General features: G+C 37.8%; 1 protein-coding gene and 2 long non-coding RNA genes across 3 annotated transcripts in view; 1 reads left to right on the top strand and 2 right to left on the bottom strand.

Moving 5' to 3' along the window:
* The window catches only part of kif4 (kinesin family member 4), an 84,666-nt gene extending 63,892 nt beyond the window's left edge, over positions 1–20,774 (bottom strand). Inside the window, exons 1-2 of the mRNA XM_073871152.1 lie at positions 20,651–20,774; positions 20,436–20,550 (exon numbers count right to left, since the gene is read on the bottom strand). Coding sequence (XP_073727253.1) covers positions 20,436–20,550; positions 20,651–20,773 — 238 coding nt within the window. The 5' untranslated portion in view covers position 20,774. The remainder of the gene's footprint in view (positions 1–20,435; positions 20,551–20,650) is intronic.
* On the bottom strand, positions 534–4,068 carry LOC129433277 (uncharacterized). Its single transcript, XR_012371066.1, has 3 exons — positions 3,361–4,068; positions 3,240–3,282; positions 534–673 (listed from the first exon to the last, which is right to left on the bottom strand). It is a non-coding gene; the product is annotated as an uncharacterized lncRNA (long non-coding RNA).
* On the top strand, positions 5,525–7,081 carry LOC141366220 (uncharacterized). The gene is made up of 2 exons (XR_012371319.1): positions 5,525–5,781; positions 6,825–7,081. It is a non-coding gene; the product is annotated as an uncharacterized lncRNA (long non-coding RNA).
* Positions 20,775–22,563: the final 1,789 nt, after the last annotated feature.

Here is a 22,563-nt window from a genome sequence, read left to right as displayed (position 1 = left end):
TCCGGCCCACCACTTTCAAATAATCAGTCCTTCCTTCAAACGTCATTGCCTCATTACGTCGAGCTCCGCCCACTGTTGTTCATCACATCCTGCAGATGGCGCGAGAGTCTTTGATGGGCATAAAACAACCCAGTCTCATGTAAAAACATACCCTGACTACGTTGGTCCAATTTGCAAAACGTAGAGGGGTTACAATAATGGCCCTTGAATTGTATGACTGTTATGTTTTTATCGCCTTTTCTTTTAATGGTCCTTGAATTGTATGACTGTTACATTTTTTTTGTCCAAGTCACGTGACTTTCAAGATACCGGGGTGAGAACAAAAAACATGGCGGACATTTCTCTCATTTTAAGTGAAAAAAATCTATATTTTGAGTTAGTTTTTGCATAAAAGTAAGTTTTGATTACATTTCTAGCGAGAAATATATACTTTATTTTCATAATATTCACTCATTGAATGTGCATAATCACTCGCTTGCTTGTTGTTGCGAAGATCTTTCAGATCTCGCAGGAATAATATGAAACTGATACGTTTTGGTTTCATTTCATTTCAGGTTTATTTAACAGGGACAATGCACATCAATAATACATTTAAGTAATGTACAATGTGCCAGAATTAGCCAAAAGGCTATTTTACATCTGTTGTCCCTCGACAGATCGCATGATGTCACACCTAAAAAGAGAAAAATATTATGACCATACAATTTTAATACAATAAAAAGGCAAAATTTGCTATGGTTGCTATGGACGCTGCGATCGCCTAGCATTGCGATTTCGCTCCGTCTGACGGATCAAACCCCGCCCAATACATGCAGGGCGTCTGAGGTTGATTTGCTGATCAATACATTAGGCTTGTTTGACTTCATGGGGCGTCGGAAGAACTGACAGACATCAAAATGAAAGGCGGCGGTAGTTTCTGTAGACGTAAAAGACACTCAGCCAAATCGAATTACATGCCCAGCAAGAATATTAACCAATCAAATGAAAGAAATGGGTTTTTCTTAAGACGAACGCGAATTCCAGCCAATCACATTACAGATCTGAGCAGAATTCCAAACAATAAAATGAAAGAAGCCGTGAGTTTCTATTCAACAAATTAGAGCATTTTATAGGGCTTTACATGTGAATGCATTTAGTTTCAAAGGTGCATTACAGAAGATATTGTTTTGCTAAACATTATTGCTGCAGTAACTGTCAGTCAAGCAAAAAGAAAAACTGATGTTTATAGCATATCAAATAATGTATGAATGTGTGATTGAGGATTAAATTAGAATGGAAGAATTCACGAGGGGTAGAACTGCTATATATGTTTTATTTTGTAAATCTTATTAAAACTACTACAGTCTTTTAGTTAAATTTGTTATGTTTTCTTTGAGAAAGAAATTGTTTATTTTAAGTTTATTTATGTTTTGACAAAAATAATTGTATGTTGGACAGGATATACAAAAGCAATGTATACATAAATAGACTTGTATCCTCAGCCTCTCATGTTAGTAAAGTCTGTTTGCACACCTTTGGTTACATGTTTTTTCTGGTATCTTTTTTGTTCTTGATAATGATTTTATAAAAAATAAAACACAAATGAATCAAAGCCTTAGGTTTAACCTTGTTTTATGTTTTGGTTTCTAAGATGTCATTGGCAGGGAGTTCAAATACTTGTTTAATAAATTTGATTTCTTAAAAGCGTAAGTAGCATTTATTTGGGGCCAGTGTGCTAGGGTGTGTTGTGAGCAGGGTGTTGTGGGCCGCATTGGGTGTTTAACCAGGGACACTTTTTTCATCCATCTATGCATGTGTGTGTGTGTGTGTGTGAATGAGAGAGATGATCTTTCAAGCTTTTGCAAACTCTCTTACACCCGGCGCAATGCAGTGCAATGCACGACGCAAGTGTCTTTCGCTAGTTTCCACCCTAATTTTCATGTTTAGCGCCACGTTGTTTAAATAGCAAATGCATTTGCGCCCCCTTTTGCGCCCATGGGCGTTCTGGTCTGAAAACGAGGTGTGTTCATGCGCATTGTTGGCGCGTTGCTATTTTGAGGCAACTAAAATAGAGGCGCAATGTGTTTTATGTTATTTAAAGAGCGCATTAGTAATATGCGCCTATAAACGGGAGGTCAACGCGGGTTTGCTTATCACAAAGTACATGAATGCGCAGCAGCACAAACATGCTTTTAAATATGAAAGATTAAAGGATTGAATGTAAAAGATTATTATTGAGTCTCTTGGACATAAATGAGGACTAATTATGAGACGTTAGAAGGCGCAAAGAGCTGCTTCACCTGTAGCCTGGTAAGTAAATAAATGCTTTGCTTTAAACAAATGCATCTGTTTTTAAATGTTTTTTTAATGGTACCTCACGGATTTATTGTATATGATGACTCTGTACCTGCGGATATGGTGAGATGAGAAACATTTTTAAGTAATAATTTTAATCTTAATAATTCTTTATCTCCTGTTTGTTACAAATAAAGTATTTTTAGAGTACAAACCTTTTCTTACATACTTGTAAATAATTTTTTGACATTTAAAGCAATTACAAGCCTGCTTTTTTACTTCCATGACTAAAAGAAAATGGGTTTTAAAGGTTTTAATAAAAAAATAACAATTTCAATACAAGTGAAAAACAACACAATTATTTACCATTAATCTTAAACTGGGGATCTTCTTCCTCCGCTTAGTTTTTCAGTTTACAAAGTTCGTCATCTAAATAGGGATTAGACATAGCGCCAGGGCAACTTGCTTTTAAAGGGGATGAGAGCTGTGACTCTCATTGGTTTACTGCACGTTACGCCCAAAATACTCCCATTACAATAGGACCAACCCTTTTCGACCATGCGCTCGGCCCACAAACCATTTTTCCCGTCGTTAAATTAGCAAAAGTGGATTCGGACATGCCCATTTAGACGTTGCGCTGTGCGCTTTAGACAATGCGCTTAGATCGTTAAAATAGGGCCCTTATAGTTTCTGGGATAACACAAAACACTTTTATAATGTTCATCATTACGACCCTTTTACATACACATTCATAATTTTTGCAGTCAGGCTTTGGAGATTGGATTTCCACGTATTCACCGCCCAATGACACACTGGGGGGAAAGTGTGGGTTCAGTGTCTTGTCCAAGAACACTTGACACACTGAGCCACAGATGCCCACAAAAACAAGCCAAGGCTATTTCTTTAAGTTTTGAAGTACTATGAATTAGGCTATTCCAATCAAAACTATGATAACTTGTACATACCAGAGTGAACAGGCTCCCATTCCACCAACTTCATTTGGATCCCCTGAAAAAAACATCAAAGTTGGGGAGTTAAAGGATTCCACTGAATGCATCTAAGACTTTTAATTATTGTACAGCTAACCTTCTGCATTTTGCAGCGGATCACCCTCTTCACTGGGTAGTAAGATTCCCCTTCTAGGATCCCATGGTTACATTCTGTAAGAGCAAAAAAAATATATGACATCTTCACCAATGTAATAAAAATGATTTTGACAGGCAACACATGATATATTTATGACTTATGGCAAAAGAATCACTGTATTTGAAGTCTGATTTGAAATGGTGAAATATAAATATAAGAAAGCTTAATAACCTTTAGGTCCCCCTTCTCCAAATCTTACCCTGGAGGTCCAGAGCCCTGCAGAGTTTAGTTCCAACCTTGATCAAACACACCTGCGCAAGCTAATCAAGGTCTTCATGATCACTAGAAAATCACAGATGATTAGGGTTGGAGCTAAACTCTGCAGTGCTGTGGACCTCCAGGGTAAGATTTGAGGAACCCTGCTTTAGGTGATTTCCTCCCCCTCAGTTTCTTCCTTCTTGGCATGTCTGAGGCTGCAGAATTCTTCTGCTTCTTTTTTTGGTTGCAGACATATCTGTTGAGATTAAGGAAATGTATCTGTGAAGAGCTGTTATTACAATAAATACTGGTCTAAATACCTTTATTACAATAACGAAAAAATATAAGGTCACATTACATTGGACATATATAGATTGTAATCTTTTGCAGGGCACTCATTGAAATACACAGAAATTGTTTAACCATATGCTGTATGGTCACTTCTTCGCTCTACCAATGGTTATAGACTACAAGATGTACAAACAGTTGACCAATTAAAGAAAAAGCCTGGAAGATGAGGGGAAAAACAATGAATGTAGTACACATATTGCCTTTATCCTATAATCTCAATATTGATGGGAGATGTGTCTTCCAGACCAGTGGTTCTCAACTCAAGTTCTCGAGACCCACTGCTCTGCACATTTTGGATGTCTCTCATATCTGACGCACTCAGTTCAGTTCATGGAATCTATCCTAACGAGCTGATGATCTGAATCAGGTGTGTTAAATAAGGGAGACATCCAAAATGTGCAGAGCAGTGGGTCCCGAGGACTGGAGTTGAGAACCACTGTTCCAGACTAATAATGAATCGATTTATGGGGCACAGGGTCTCACAGACTGAATTACTAAGTATGAAAATTCTGTCAATCTGATTCAATGGGTTTTACAAACCTCAATTCCAATGAAGCTGTGTCAACTGTAAAACAAAAATAAAAACATAATACAAAGATTTGCAAATCAACCTATATTAAATTGTTACTCTACAAAGATAAGACATTTAATACTCAAAGTGAAAAACATTATTGTTTTTTTTCTAGCTTATATTAACTCATTTTGAATTTGAGGCCTGCAACATCAGGACTGGGAATGGACATTCCACAGGTGAACAGGTTCACTGGAAACGTGATTGAATAAAAGGGGCATCCCCAGAATTCATTCACATGCAAGTCATCCTTGGTTGTGAATGACTGAGCCTTTTGGGGACTCTATGTGATGGTGGGAATTGTAAAGGATATTAATGTGGACTCAGGAACACCTTGGAAAACAAATATCAGTTAATATAGTTTGCCGCTACTATAAGCGCTACGAGTGCTGTGTCCACATTTAAAATAGGTTTTGGAAATCATGGACATTGTGTTCCTCGGGATAAAGAGGAAAAGGACCTCCCAGATTGTTATCAGCACTAAGTTCAAAAGCCATGGGGGTGTGTTAGCGTCCATGGCATTCAAAATGAGTGAATCTTTCTAAACAAACAATAAAGTTTTTCATTTTGAACATTAATTATCTTGTCTTTGTTGTATATACATTGAATATAGGACCTTCACTGGAATAGGGGTTTGTATGATCATTAGGGGCCTAATTTATAAATCTTAAAACACATATAAACATACTGAGAAATAAGAAATTGATTATGATGACAGAAATCCACAGGAAGTGTCCCCATAAACTGAAAGTCTTAAAAAACTGAATGATCCTTTTTCATTGCCAACAGGTGTTTGTGACATTGAGGTATAGACAGCAGTAACAACATAAACAAGTGGCTGTCGTGGTCCGCACGTAACTTCCGGTAAACTCCGCTAAGAATAAATAACAACAAAGTTCTTTAAACATATGTGTGTGTGTGTGTGTGTGTATATATATATATGTGTGTATATATATATATGTGTGTGTGTATATATATATATATATGTGGCAGAATGGGTTTGTGCCCCTCCTACTTTTGTAATGTGAGGGTTTAGCCAATGAATAGTGACTCTGAAGGTATAAAAGTGCAGCCTGTCAGTCGTAGGTGTGCGTCATTGAGGGGGGCCGTTACGTCATCAACGCGCCGCCGCTTGTTTGCTTGAGTGGACTGTTTACATCCGTGAGACCGCCGAGGCTGCTAACCACTGTTATAAAAGTCTATTTTGCTGCGTGAGGAACCAAATGTGGACAATTGAGACGGTAAGGAGAGCGTACCGTGTGTATAATGACGTGTGTGTATAAAATGTTTTGATTTAAATCGCTAGTGCTCTGACGTGCCTGCTTTATATTTAAATTGTAATTTAGTCTCTGCTTAGCTGGTGCTGCGCTCTTTTGGGGTGGGATCACTAACTGATTAACCTCCAGCGTCTCTCAGTGTTTTCAATTGTGAGTATCACTGGCTGCTTGAGTATTAAGCTAAGGGAGAAGAACGAGCAGCGTAACATCATCTTGCTTTATGTTTGTAGGCGCGAGGTGAAGGCAATGGCTGCGTACTACTAAGTGCTGCGTTGCAGGCTGTATATTTCATGCTGCAAACTTCCTGCTTTGGGCTGCATACTCCATACGCCGCGCTGCATGCTTCATGCTGCATATTTGATGCTCTGTGCCTCAGCTGGCGCTGCTGTTTTGTTTCTGTTTTGGCTCTTTTATTTTGTTTTCTACTGTTTTGTTTCCTGTGTGTGCTGAAACGCGACTGCGCGTTCTCCTTAAACAAGGCTTAAGCGGCTCTGTATTGAGTGCTTGAAAGTTCTTTGTCTAATTTTGTTTTCAGCAGGGTTTCCCTGTCATGTTTAACTCTTTCTTTTCTTTGGTTGATACATTAATCATTTAACTTTATTTGTTTTGGTGTTCTAACTCATTTGATCTGAATTCAATTGTTTATTCAACTTCTTTTTTTCTTACTTTCATTATTATTCATATTATTTGGTTGTGAAGTCAAGGACATTTTTGTCTATAAGAGTTTTGGGTTTTGTTTATTTGATTTGTGCAGACTCAGAGACTGATCATTGCATTATTCCATACACATACATATATTTGAAGCTGTGTAATGTTTTGTGACTTAATTTAGTCTAGTAAGAATCTTTATTTTGTGCAATTCAGTCTTTTGCGCTGCACTAAGTTTATTATTTTATTTCTTTACTATTTTTCTTTAAACTTTCTCTGCTTGCCGCGCTCATTCCAGACACAGCGCTTGCATTCAGTGCCATTATTGTTTATTTTAATACCTCTCTTTGTTTTGGCAGGATCTGGGCGCTGGGTGCAGACGAGTGGCTCTATTGTGGTGGTGGTGTGTCCCTCACCGTGTGTTGTGCTTCTCACTGACACCAGTCTGTGTGTGTGTGCTATGTTCACCTGATTGTAGTGATTTAATTTTGGCATATGAGACTGCCCCAGTTGGTAAGCCCCAGCTCCTTGCCCACAAAAGAAGTGTGTTATGTGTAATGAGTGGCCATATTTTTAATATTTGTACAACTCAATAAAAATATTTTTGTACTATTTACTTCTGTCTCTGACTCCTGGCGATTCGAACCTGTGCGTGCCTCTAGGGGGCACTGTTTGTTCTTTGGTTAAAATCCCAAAGTGGCGTAGTCGGAAATAAATTTCATATTGACTGTTACAACAGTCGTTTAATTGAGTTTGTGTGCATTTGGTGCACCCCGCTAAGGACCCCTCCTGCCACATATATATATATATGTAGTAATTTGAGCACAAAATAAACTAATATATATATATATGTGTGTGTGTGTGTATATATATATACAGGGAGTGCAGAATTATTAGGCAAGTTGTATTTTTGAGGATTACTTTTGTTATTGTACAACTACAGTGCTCTTGGTCAATTCAAAATGTTAACAAACCCTCAAACCTGAACATTTAAGTAGTAAAAGTGAAATTTTGGCTTTATTAAGAGAATATTTCTATGTACATCATTATTAGGCAACTATTAGTGTGCAGAATTATTAGGCAACTAAATGAAAAACAAAGATTTTACCATCTCACGTGTTTTTTTTTCACTTGTTAAAGTGAGAATAATAAACAGACTCTATATTTACAAAAAAAATTAATAAAACAATAAAAAATAAAAAAGATATAGACTCAGTGACCAGTATAGCCACCCTTCTTTTCGATAACAGTCACAAGCCTTCCATTCACGGATTCAGTCCGTTTCTTGATCTGATCTGAACCAACATTTTGTGCAGACGCAACCACAGCCTCCCAGACACTGTTCAGAGAGGTGTACGGTTTACCTTCACTGAAAATGTCCTGTTTAAGAAGGGATCAAAAGGTCTTAATAGGGTTTAAGTCAGGTGAATAAGGGGGCCATGTCATTAGTTTTTCATCTCTAAGGCCTTTACAGGCCAGCCATGCAGTGGAGTACTTGTGATGTATGTGCTGAAGCGTTGTCTTACAAAATAATCAGTCTTCTTGAAAGATGCAAACTTTTTCCTGTACCACTGCTTGAAGAAAGTGTCTTCTACATTACAGGCAGGCAGGCACAGACAGGTATTATTAAACATGAGCTTGTTGGACCTTTTTTTAGGTTGAAAATGGAAATAAAAAACAACTCTCAGACCTACTGCCAATTTTTAGAAGACACTTTCTTCAAGCAGTGGTACAGGAAAAAAACTGCATCTTTCAAGAAGACTTTTTTATGCAAGACAACGCTTCAGCACATGCATCAAAGCACTCAACTGAGTGGCTGGCCAGCAAATGCCCTAAAGGTGGAAAAACCAATGACATGGCCCCTTCTTCACCTGACTTAAACCCTATTGAGACCTTTTGATCCCTTCTTAAGCAGGACATCCACAGCGAAGGTAAACCGCACACCTCTCCGAACAGTGCCCGGGAGGCCGTGGCCGCGTCTACACAAAATGCTGGCCCAGACCAGATAAAGAAACCGACTGAATCCGTGAACGGAAGGCTTGTGACTGTTATCGAAAAGAAGGGTGGCTATACTGGTCACTGAGTCTATATCTTTTTTATTTTTTATTGTTTTATAATTTTTTTTGTAAATGTAGAGTTTGTTTATTATTCTCACTTTAACAGGTGAAAAAAAAACACGTGAGATGGTAAAATCTTTGTTTTTCATTTAGTTGCCTAATAATTCTGCACACTAATAGTTGCCTAATAATGATGTACATAGAAATATTCTCTTAATAAAGCCAAAATTTCACTTTTACTACTTAAATGTTCAGGTTTGAGGGTTTGTTAACATTTTGAATTGACCAAGAGCACTGTAGTTGTACAATAACAAAAGTAATCCTCAAAAATACAACTTGCCTAATAATTCTGCACTCCCTGTATACACACACACACACACACACACACACACACACACACACACACACACACACACACACACACACACACACACACACACACACAGTTTATTTTGCGCTCAAATTACTACATTCCTGCCCTTGAGTCTGTGTCAGCTGTTGCAGTGCATTGTGGGAGTATGAGTGAGTGGTGGCAGTGAGATTTACCGCGGCCCATTAATAATAGACGTGTGAAATTAATCGTAAATGTGGTTGGGTGCATTAATGGTACACATACACCCATCATTGCACCAACTGAAAATGAGGCAGACTATGTGAACAGAAAGTTAATCCACAGTATTAATGTGCAGGTACACATTAAATTACACTGAGTTTATGGTTCACAGAGGCGGACACTATTGGAGTACTTTGAGTAAATGTTCCAAGCATCTGTGCTTTATCAGAGTGTTTGTCTTGGGGAAAAAAATTTACTTTACTAAAAAATGTTCACTACATTCTAAAGCATAGAATCATACTGTGTATTCCTTTTATACTGCATTTTAAAATTGATTTAATACCTTATCACATAAAAATTGTGTACTTTCACTTTGAGTAAAAGTACAAAAGTACTTTTTAAAGTAAAAAAAAAAATAGATGTTTAATGTACTTAAATATGAGCCAAAAACTTAAAGTTGAGTAACAATTATAATAATATGCTTTGGAATGTATGTTTTCCAAAGAAAAACACTGATAAAATACAAATACTTGAAAATGTACTTTTATGTAGAAAGTAAAACTACTTAAGTAGTGACCGCCTCTGATGGTTAAACACTACATAGCAATACTGTAAACTCATGTCTCATTCTTTGCACTGTAAAGATCATGTGTGATGCTACATGCATCATTACCAACGTTGAGGCAAAGTGGCCCGGCTCCATTCATGACTCACGAATCAAACCTGTGAGTCAAACCTGAGCAACAGACTGGAACGTGGTAAGTAATAAATGTATGCCCTATAGACATATTTCAATGTATGCAATGCACTTCTATTCAATACTAAAGCAATGTGAACTTTTTAACAGGAGAGATTGATGGCTTTCTCCTGGGGGATAGGGGTTACCCATGCCAGCCAACACTTATAACCCCTTACCCAGAACCTGACCAAGGCACACAGCAGCGCTTTAATGTGGCACACTGCAGGACGAGAGCCCGGGTGGAGATGACCATAGGCCTGTTGAAAGCACGTTTCCAGAGCCTACGTCACCTTAGGGTCACCCCTGAAAGGGCCTGCGACATAATTATGGCATGTGTAGTTCTCCACAATATTGCTATAATTAGAGGGGAACAACACCCTGCCCTACACATACAAGACCTGGAGGAAGACCCCATTCACCCTACAGATTTCCAGGATGGAAGGGTACTTCGAGACCTAATATGCTGCAATTCTTTCTCTTAAATTAACCACTAACATCCCCAAAAAAAAGAATAAACACAAATCACAATTTATTTGGTCTTCTTTATTTCCTACAAATTCAAAAGCAACCATTAGATTACAGTGTTCTTCCAACACTTCCTACAATTTACCCCCAACCATACACTCACCTCTAGCTTGTGTTTTAGAATTTCGATTTCCAGATCTGATTTTAGGATCTGGCGATCCAAGTACATAATTTCTTTGTTAGTCTTCTCAATTTGTTTTAGAAGATGAATCCTATACAACTCCTTTGCTGGCAACTGAAAATGCATTACAATTACATAATGTTCGACCTAAATTCAACACAATTATAGTCTGGAATTTAACGTACATCACTGAACTGTGTTCATGTGTGCAGAAGAATTTGATGGGCATTCCTCCTCCTCCTCCTCACTCTTGGGGGGTAGGGATGGGGAAGAAAAGAATATGAGTTTATACTTTGATATATATTAAGATTCTATAGCTTACTCTACACAAAAATGTAATGACATGTGATTGTGTAAACTGCTTGGTGTACACACATATTAACATTACCTCTATAGGCCTCTCTGTGCCTGCAGAAAGGGTTTCATCATCCCCACCATCCTGAGAAGATGAGTATTTGGTTTAGCACACTTTATAATACAACTTATCATAATTTCTGGTATTGATTAGGCTACTTACAACTGCCTGGGGTTCTGCTTAAACTGGAAGGGCCAAAAGGCAGATTTTCCCATCAGAATCTTTTGAGACCAATGAAAAACCACACAAAGTTAAAAAACAGGAAATATATATATATATATAAAGACACACACACACACACACACACACACACATAGGCCTCTTACATTGTATGAAGGCACTGGTCTCCTGGGGAGTTACTGGCTCTGATGAGCTCCCTCCAGGAATGCCCCCAGCCATTGGCCTTCCAGAATTTAGGCTCAAGGCCATTTCCTTAACTTAACTAGAACTTAAAGGGACACTTCACCCATTTGCATTAAGCTTTGTATAGTTAGATCCCCAGTCATGTTTTTGAATGGTCATGCATCATTCCCTCAGTTTCCCCTGAGACGGGAGAAATACAGATTTCAGATGTTGCACTTCCTTCTTTTAATGATGTAAAAGTCATCATATTGCATCATTGAAAGAAGGAAGTCCAATATCTTTGTTGAGGGGGTGAGACTACAAAAGCCCAGTTTCTCAGTCAAATAGGCACCAAATTCGAAATGTATGTTACATTTCAACTACAAATATGACACACTTTCAATAAAGATTAATGTTTCTACGGGTGAAATGCTCCTTTAACTTAACTGGAACTTAACTAGAACTTAACTGGAACTTTACTGAACTGGAACTTTGCTTAACTGAACTGGAACTTTGCTTAACTGAACTGGAACTTTGCTTAACTGAACTGGAACTTTGCTTAACTGAACTGGAACTTTGCTTAACTGAACTGGAACTTTGCTTAACTGAACTGGAACTTTGCTTAACTGAACTGGAACTTTACTTAACTGAACTGGAACTTAACTGAACTGGAACTTAACTGAACTGGAACTTAACTGAACTTAACTGGAACTTAAGTTAAGGTTTCTGCCTTCTTTTTGTTGGCTAAAAGGAGGTCAATTATGAACAAACATTAATTAGACCCATGTTAAGCATGCTGCAGCACTAGACACTGAATGCTATTTAGACATTTAATATGTCAAATGTTTGTAAAGTAAGAAAGCCTACACCAATGATATGGTCAAGCCTTACCTGTTTGAATTATGTTTTTATATTTCTTTTTCATCTGATGCCATGTTCTTTTAATGCCTGCAGGATTGCACCTACAGGAAAATTATCATTAGATTCAATTAAAAGATTTTGCAGTAAAATGAGATGAAACTGAACATAATGAATTATCTACAAATCAGTGACCTTCATCAGTGCAGTTAGCTTAATGTAATAATAATCTAAAATGGGAATTCTTAGTATTGCCTTCTTTGTAAATTTAACATTCTTTTTATTCTTTTAAAAACACTATTAACTTTTACAATCGTAAACTGACTGTGTGAGAGAAGGTTCAATTAAAATTTTCCTTAGAACATTAATGAGGTTAAATTGATGCTTGCTTTACACAGATTTGTTTTATATGTCAATGGGGCGGTTTACCGGACAGGGATTATCTTAAGCCAGGACTAGACCTGATTTTAATTGGGAAATATAACTACTTTTAACAAACATACCTTACTAAAAACATTACTTATGTGCATTTTGAGGCAAAACAAAGGACACGGGTGTATTTTAGGGTAGGTCAGTGCAAGTTGTTTTGAGTTTGGACAGCTATTACATTTATTTTAGTCTAGGACTAGTCTAATCCCCGTCCGGGAAACCGCCCCAATATGAAGCCTCTCTAAAACTTGTGTCAACATCCACTCTGGGGCCCGTTTTAATAAGGAAGTTAAACTTGAACTCTGAGTTGATTTACCCTGAGATTGTGAAATCAACATTGAAACAAAGTTGTGAAGTCAACTTTGATTCACTTTGCAGACCAGCAATCCAGGCCAGCTAAAACCAGCCTGACCAGCTTAAACCAGCCTGGCCATCTTAAACCAGCCTGGCCATCTTAAACCAGCCTGACCAGCTAAAACCAGCCTGACCAGCTAAGACCAGCCACCCGACCAGCTAAAAAAAGTCCCCAAAACTCCTCTTAAACCAGCATGATACACCAGCTATGACCAGGCTGGGAGACCAGCTAAAACCAACTTGACCAGCTTAAGCTGGTTTTAGCTGTTTTTTTCAGCAGGGTCCTAGTGAAAAAGGTTAGTTTGGAGCCCTGGCGTGCCTTTTAAAACGCAAATAAGCTGATATCTGCACTAAATGGCGGTGCTGTGGTTGGATAGTGCAGATTAAGGGGCAGTATTATCCCCTTCTGACGTCACAAGGGGAGCCAAATTTTAATGAAGTATTTTTTTCATATGCTTGCAGAGAATGGTTAACCAAAACTAAGTTACGGAGTTGCTCTTTTTAGCATTTACTAGATTGATAAAAGCACTGAGGACCCAATTATAGCACTTAAACATGAAAAAAGTCAGATTTTCATGATATGTCTCCTTTAAGGTTGTATATTGTACCCAGGCCCTACAAATTTATTATTTCGTTATACTCTGCGAAGTGAATCACTACGACGGCGTTTTAGTGCCAACTAGAAAAAAAATATATATATACAATTTCGAGAATAAAGTCAAAATATTTCGATAATAAAGTCAAAATTACGAGAATAAAGTCGAAACATTTCGAGAATAAAGTCGAAATTACGAGAATAAAGTCGAAACATTTCGAGAATAAAGTCGAAATTACGAGAATAAAGTCGAAACATTTCGAGAATAAAGTCAAAATTGTGAGAAAAAATGTCGAAATATTTCGAGAATAAAGTCAGAATTATGAGAAAAAAGTTGAACCATAATTACTTAATTTGAGCATTGAGTGACGAGAGCATGCGCCGAACTTGAGAAGGGGAACCACCATCCACACACTTTTGTCATCTATTAAAAGGTAGATTTTCTACTTTTAAACTCTTTTGATTAATGTTTACGCATTTGGGTAAATGTATCGTGATGGATTCCCTCTGCAAACGATGGCGTTGTCGTTATAAACAGCATACACGCGCACTTACAGTCGCGTTGTGTATGATATCTGTAGTAACAAGTAGCCAGGAGATAACATTGAACTATAAAACATCTGTCAAGTTAGCTGAACTGTACGAGTGTAGGAAGGTTTACGTTTTCAACCTGTGTGTGTGTGTGTGTGTGTGTGTGTGTGTGTGCGCGCGCGTGAGAGAGAGAGAGATGCGCGACATGTGCAAACCCTATTTTTTACAGTCTGTGCAAACGTTCCTATCTATAACCGAAAAGGATCACAGCCGCGGACCAAGCTGCGTCCAGACGATCTGCTGATCAGTGCAATTTAGCTTTTATGTGGTCAAAAACAACAATATGCATTTGGTTCATGTGGTTACTATATGTGACTTAAGTTGTTAGAGATAAATTCATCTAGGTCCTGAATCTGATTTTGAATTTGAAGTTTGGGACTTTAAGCAAAATCCTCTTCCCAAGAACCTGTCAGTTGGAATGATTTACAATACTGTCAAACTCCCCATGCTACGATTCTATATAGCAACTTGTCCAAAAATGAACCTGACAGAAGAGTCTAGTGATGAACCTGACCAGGCTACTGATGCCTCTGATTTGGATCTGAATAAAAGTGATGGCGGGTCTACTCAGAATGGATATGAGCAACTAGACTTAAATGAACCTCAGGACACCCTACCGGATGTGTTCTTTATTTCTGCAGAAGACATTAGTGTAAATTCCTCTGGAGACCATCTTGCAAGCCTGATGTTCAATGTCAGCAGTGACCCTGAGATTACATTTGGTGCACAAGAGCACAGTGACAGAGATTCCCTTAATGACACATTGGCCCATGAGCCTTGTGAACAAAGTGCTCCAAATGCTTTGCCTGACAGGATTTTAACCATACACTACTCAAATCGTTTCAATGACATGATAGAGGCATTTTCGGACAACAAAATTGTCACCCAGTCCTTATCAGTGCAACGTATACTTCCCAATAACTCAGAGGAAGCAGGTAGTGGTCCAGGTGTCCTTCGTGATGTGTACAGTAGCTTTTGGTCTGATTTCTACGAACACTGCACTGTTGGAACATCTGTAAAAGTGCCTTTCCTCAGGCATGACTTCAGCACTGACAAATGGAAAGCTGTGGGGCGAGTCCTTCTTAAAGGGTTTAAAGACTGCAAATACATGCCCATCAAACTTGCTGCACCATTTCTGGAGGAGATGCTGTTTGGGCTTGTATATACAGACCTAAAGGAAACATTCCTTAATTTTGTGAGCTGCCAGGAGCGAGATGTTCTCAAACAAGCGCTAAATGACTTTTCCTCTGTTGACATGGATGACCTTTTGGACATCATGAACACTTATGAGTGCAGGAGGAAGGCCACTGCTTCATCTCTATCTGCAATAGTTGATGAAATTGCTCATAAAGAGCTCATACAGAAACCAATGTTCGTAATTGACTGTTGGAAGGAGGTCACAAATGGCCAGATCTCTCTAAGTCATGAAAATATTGAACAACTATACAAAGATTTAGAGCCTACACCGAAAAAGGTGATTGGGTTTTTGAAGTTCCCTCCAGGAATGTCAAATAATCAAGCAGAAGTTGCCAACCACCTAAAGAGGTATATCAGGGAAATTGATGAAGACAAGCTCAGGAGATTTTTGAGATTCTGTACTGGTTCTGATTTGATGGTTGCAGATGCTATTCAGGTGCAGTTCACTTTCCAGACAGATTTTACTTGACGGCCAATTGGACGTACCTGTGGATTGGTCCTAGAACTCTCAGACTCCTATGACAATTTCCCACAGTTTCGTGCTGAATTTAACTGTGTTTTGGAAAGTAACATCTGGGTCATGGACATTAGCCTCTTTCACATAGTAATTCTGGTAAATTACCATGAATTTACCAGAATGAATTTACCAGTAAATACAAAAATGTGCTGTTCACACATGCAGTGACGTTCCGTCTTTTTACCAGTAAGACATCATTCACACATCAGTATCAAAATACCGGTAAATTCGGAGAGAAAGCGGAAGTTACCTGTGGCGCGCGGCCGGCGAGCTCCGTTTGTGTCGTATTTGTAAACGGCGGGTTATGACTTTAATATCCACGGTCCGTATTTTGTTGTTTTCACATCTGTGGCAAACGGTCGCGAAGTTGCTCGTGACCAAACAACATTGCGTTAGGCGGCGTCAAACGGAACCTGCGCGTTTGCATATTAGGCTTCACAGATGGTGTGCTAGGACGTCGGCAATTAGATGGTAAGCTGTTTTAAAGGGGACATTCCAGAAGACGTTTTTAAGATATTAAATAAATCTTTGATGTACCCAGAGTACATATGTGAAGTTTTAGCTCAAAATACCATATAGGTAATTTATTGTGGCATGTTAAAATAGGCAATTTATGGGGCTGAGCAAAAATGCACCGTTTTTGTGTGTATCCCTTTAAATCCAAACGAGCTGCTCAGGTGGGCGGAGTCTCAAGCGCTCCCGCTGTAGAGCTGACAGAACATCGAGGGAGATTCTCTCACGAAAGAAGTTTGTGAGCGATGTTAAGCATTATAAATATGAACAAGTTTAAAAAGTCAATTATCTGTTTTATGCATACTAAATACATGTTTATCAGTAGATGGGGAACATTGTGGAATAAAAATAAAGACTTAAGGTCTCATGTTGCCCTTGTTTTAAACAGGCATAATGAGTTTCAGCATGTTACAATAAAATACACGTCCACAAACACTCAGAAGTTTGCTTTTTGACCAAACCACACGAGCACATTTAAATGATCTGTAATAAAACAACACGTTTAATGCTTAAACTTTAGAGAAACAGATCAAATTACATGTTTAAGTTTATTGTGCACACATATTGAACACATTCGCGTTTCTGTCAGTCTCTCATCTATTTTGTAACTCCTCATTGATTTGAAACTTCAGAGAAACATTAAACAACATATTTACTTATTGTGTATGATAGTGAATACGCGTTGTTCACTCACTCTGTCTCGTGCAGTGCATTAATCCTCGTGTTCATTTATATAAAATCAGAGAAACATATTAAAGAACATAACTTACTTGAAAGCGAACCATCGCGTTGCTCTCTCTCTCTCGTTCGTTCGCTCACTCGCTCTCTCTCTCTTGCACTAAGGTAACGTTAATCCTTTAGAACGTTGATTCAATCTTTAGAAAGATTATTAAAACTACAAGTCATAAGATTGTAGGCTCCTGTTTGTGTTTGATGGAATACAAACGCGTCGTGCTGTCAGTCATTCTTTCTCTCTGTCTATCGCACTCGTGAGGCCGTTCATGGTTGGATAGCGCAGTTGAAGGGGCGGTATCATTATAATTGGAGCCCTTACCTACGTCATGGGGGGAGCGAAATCCGCATGACCTATTTATTCACATGCTTGCAGAGAGAGCCTTACCAAAACAAAGTTACAGGGTTGCTATTTTTCATGTTTTCTGGGTTGGTAGAAGCACTGGGCACCCGATTATAGCACTTAAACATGGAAAAAGTCTGATTTTCATGGAATGTCCCCTTTAAACAACTTTGGTGAAGAAATGTGGATGTTAACTTCAGGTGTGCTCGACTTTTAAGCAACATGTATGTGGAAACGTCCGTAAACAGTCTGGGGGAAACCGCGTCACCTGTATAAAAAACGTTCTGATTGGCCCGCCCGATCTGTCAGCGTGGTCTGACGTCATCAAAATGCCGGAAATGCTATATTTTTCGTTCACACACAGCGCTTACCGGCAATTTACCGTTAATCTTACAACCAAATTGGGAGCACTGATTTACCGGAAAGGTTCTGTTCACACATGACATGTTAACTGCAATTTACCAGTAAATTACCAGTAAAGACTGTATGTGTGAAAGGGACTATTGTGTAGCTGGAATATTTTTGTTTCACATACACACTTACAAACTTTATAAATGCCCATAAGTGTAAAAAAAAGAAGAAAGTTGATTCACACTTAAAAAATATCAAAGTGCAGAACACTGCACTGTTTCACAGTGTTCAAGACTTTGCACGTGGTAACTGTGCAAATACGTTGGATATGTTGTAATTATCTTATGTTTGATGCAAATTTATATGCTCATTCAATGTTGAATTCTGAAGAAAAACAGGTTTTTATTTAAGTTTTGCAATGCAGAAAACATACACAGTTTGGGGCCTTGCACATCTGTTAACATTGTGTTTGTTTACTTATTAATTAGTATTCATATACTCCTATTGAATGTTGTAAAATGTTAAGGTAGAAAGTAAACAGAATACTTTCTCTGTTTAGAGAATAACACTTCAAAAAAAGATACATCAGAGTTCTCAGCAGCTTTCTAAAATGCTTCATGCAGTCACTGTGAGGTTTGCATATATTTACTGTTTATAGATGTCTGATTTTTTGTTGGTAAAGGTTAAATCTTAAATGTGCATTTTTGTTAAACATTTTGCATGTATTACCTCTACTGGTTCACTACCAGTTCATGTTTATTAATGTTGATTACTGGTATACTGTACTTTTATGTTTAAAACATATTACAATGCAAGTACATTAGCATAACACATTTTCTGATGCAGTCTGAGTCCTAAGATCAGAGCTCAAGTTTAAAACATTAAAAGTTTTTCTTTCTAGATATTTTCTAGTATCTCAGTCATTTCTTAACAGAATGTACACTTCAGCTGCATGGTATGGGTCTGTAGGAGCAGTTAATCCTTTTTCTTCCATAAGAAGTGTGCAGAGTTCAAACACAGTCTTGTCACAGGGGTAGGGCCCTTTTGGGGTGCTCTCCTCTTTGCAAACCACCACTTCTTCAGGGTCAACAGATTTGAGTTTGTCCTCCCCTGCACCATAGATTTCTGGCATAGAAAACATCAAAACAGGCCGTAGTCCGTGCATTCCCTGGCCTGGTCTTGGTCTTATTTGGTGGGTGTTCCATGTTCTCACAACTTCATCTAATTCATCCTGTATGAAAATAAAGAAATTAATTACAGAAAATGAATGTAGACTAAGCCACAGAACTATCACCATGAAAACTGCAGATATGCAATGTGATAATTATTTCTTAATAATTCAGCTTAATGTCTTGTCACTTAATTTTATTTTGACACTAAAAATATCATGCTTACTGTATGATATGCCCTGTCACTGTAAAAATATCACAGTACCAGCATAAACAACACTTTATAGTTTACTAATAATAATGGTTAAACCCAGATGTTTATCTATAGATACATCCATCAAATTGGATATGATTGGCATAAAGTAAAACTGTAATCGACTTTGATTTCCAATCTACAGGCTACAGCATATTAAGTACAATACATTGGTTATACACAGTACTACATACTGTACCTGGACAAGGTTAAGAAAGCAGAACTGTATTAGATTTTTGTCCAAGAAATCACCAGAGAAATGCCCGTCGTCTCTGAGGGTCTGAAAGATGTCCATCCAAAGCTGTCCACTTTGTTTACGCAAGATACCCCACCATGCTTCTATGCGCTGATTTGCTGTGCTGCATCCATACATGAAACTTTTCTCGCCTGCATAGCCGTCTGTGTGGTTTCTTTGACATGTCCATTTTCCGTCCCAGGGTCGGCACGCAATCGCTCGGGACAACCCCCAATGCCTGTTACAGTGGAAATATAGTAGGCTGCTATTACTTTGGGGTCACTGTTAGTATTGTACGCTTCCATCCATAACACAAACCGACTAAAGCCGTCAATGCAACCATTAATTGCAATGCCGTACGGCTTGAGTTTATCATATGAATCCATATGCCACAACGCGTTCGGACCTCGGCTGAAGTACTGGCGACGCCGGAGACGTCGAGCGCGCCGATGTTCCACTCCTTCAGGGTCTATTGCTTTAATTATCATCCTCATATTCTCTTGTGAAACAACGTATCCTCTTCGAATAGCACGCAGATGTAACCATCGATATCCTTGGAGTCGACCACTGGTTGCCATCTCAGATTGCACGAAAGAGGCAATTTCTTGAATGTCTGTCTGGTTCTTTCTTCTGAATAAATTCAATTTTCTGCATAACCGCTGCAGTGTCCGGATGCTTATAATAACTCCATGTTGATGTGCTAAGAGATGGAGGATCTCTTTATTACAAAATCCCATCCTAAAATAGGATTTAATGAAATCCTCCACGTCCATGTCTAACAGAAGCTACAACGTTTCGGTGCAATACTTAAAAATTTAAAATGACTTTATTCTCCAAATGTTTCGACTTTATTCTCCAAATGTTTCGACTTTATTCTCCAAATGTTTCGACTTTATTCTCCAAATGTTTCGACTTTATTCTCCAAATGTTTCGACTTTATTCTCCAAATGTTTCGACTTTATTCTCCAAATGTTTCGACTTTATTCTCCAAATGTTTCGACTTTATTCTCATAATTTTGAATTTATTTTCAAAACGTTTTGACTTTATTCTCGAAATTGTATTTGTTTATTTTTTTCTAGATGGCACTAAAACGCCGTCGTAAATCACAGCTCATGCTCATATCAACAACCCTTTACAAACCTTTAAAAAGCCCAGACAACAATGGAGACACTGCAGTGGTGAATACTTCCTCCTGCTCGGTCGTTGGGTCAAACACGAAATCATAAGTGAACGCCTTGTCATTGCCAACAATCACCTAAACAAAACAAAGATTTATGTAAACGACTGCCCGTGTATTTATACACATTCACGAAACTGAATGGGTCTAGACACATACTAGTAATAAAGACACATACTTGTGGTTCACCAGGCACAAAATTAAGACAACACTGGCATCCCTCGTTGATCTCTTTTGGAACCAGCGGTCGGCATCTTAGAGCAACCCGGACAGGAATGGCCTTTTCATTTTCCTTGGTCATACTGGAGTAATGTCTAGAGTAGACACATACTTATGGTTCACCAGGTACAAAATTAAGACAGCACTGGCAAAATTAAGACAGCACTGGCATCCTTCATTAATCTCTTTGGGAACCAGCGGTCGGCATCTTAGAGCAACCCGGACAGGAATGGCCTTTTCATTTTCCTTGGTCATACTGGAGGTCATACCTGCTATTACCACGAACGATGGGTAGATATCACCAAACGATTCTTTATCACACAAAAAAGTTGCAAATAATTTCAAACGAGATGGGACAAAACATAATCTGAAATCCGATACCGCTCGATACCGTTACTTTATTTAAAGACTTAAAGTGTCACCGACATACAAATCCACAAATCGCCATTCCTCTAAAGAAAGATCCGGCCCACCACTTTCAAATAATCAGTCCCTCCTTCAAACGTCATTGCGTCATTACGTCGAGCTCCGCCCACTGTTGTTCATCACATCCTGCAGATGGCGCGAGAGTCTTTGATGGGCATAAAAACAAAAAATTACTGAAAAGTCAAAGATTGCTTTCAATGTTTAACATCTTAATTCACAGATCTTAATTCCTCTCTGGCCTTTTTCTTTCTTTCTTTCTTTCTTTCTTTCTTTCTTTCTTTCTTTCTTTCTTTCTTTCTTTCCTTATTTTTTAAATCTATTTTTCCTTCAAGTTTTGATTAGGCTAGTGTTTGTAGTTGTTACAAATGTGTACATGGTACAACAGTGTTTTGGAATTGATAAATTAAAAAATAAATAAAGAAAGAACTGTGTTTAGATACAAATGTGATGAAACGATTGCTTAGAATGTGTAAAAAGAGAAAAACTATTAAAAAGTGTGTGTTTAATAATGTTATTTTAGTAATGTCGGGAAAAGCAAAGAAACTGCGCTTTAAGAGCGTTTTAAGTTGTACTGACCAGCTCGCATAAAATATATTTTTAGGATAACTGTTACCTTTATTATTTATAGCTAATTTATAACTTTATTAAGAATCGTGGTGTTTATTCATTTTTATTTATTGTATCTATCTTATAATCCTGTTTTTTTTATAATCCTTTAAGTCATTCTTTTATATGTGAATGTGATCATACGGATTATACACATTACTAATTTACAGTTCTGAGCCATGATATAAAAATTATTATAATTCATATTTACTAATTTTACATGTCTTATCTTACTGCTTTAGTGTGTATACCGAGTAGCCTAAGGCAATATGATTTTAATTCATTTAAAACATTTAAAAAGCAGACGCATTGCCGACCAGATTATTCTTAAAGTAAAACTGCAGTTCCCCTGATAGCCGGTAGGTGACCCCAAACACAAACGTGAGACTCCATTAATGCTTATACTCAATGACAAGATTATATGCAAAGGCAAATTTTATTAAAATATTCTTTCTAAATATCTCCAGTTGTCACCTTATGAATACAAGTCACATAAATGATCTGATACTTTATGAGGAGTAACTTTGTATTAAGGGCTTGTATTAAGGTATCTTAAGAAAAAACGATTGATTATAATTTGATAAGAACTTACTTGGTGCAGTTTATTTGAAAGTAGATCACAGTGGTGTTTTCTGTGAATTACCATAGGCTATCTATGAGTATTCGTGAGTTTACATTATAAATACTAAGAAAGCCATACTTTGATTTATTCGTGTTAATGATATATCCAAAATGGTTGACTTGTTAAAATGATGATCCAAATTGTCCATTAGTGGTAATTGCAATAAATAAGCTTTTATTATTTTGTTGAAGCTACCTTTTTACAAAAAACAAACAAAC

The sequence above is a fragment of the Misgurnus anguillicaudatus genome, chromosome 9, assembly GCF_027580225.2.
Source record: "Misgurnus anguillicaudatus chromosome 9, ASM2758022v2, whole genome shotgun sequence".
NCBI lineage: Eukaryota > Metazoa > Chordata > Actinopteri > Cypriniformes > Cobitidae > Misgurnus > Misgurnus anguillicaudatus.
This window is presented reverse-complemented; position numbering and strand designations above follow the sequence as displayed.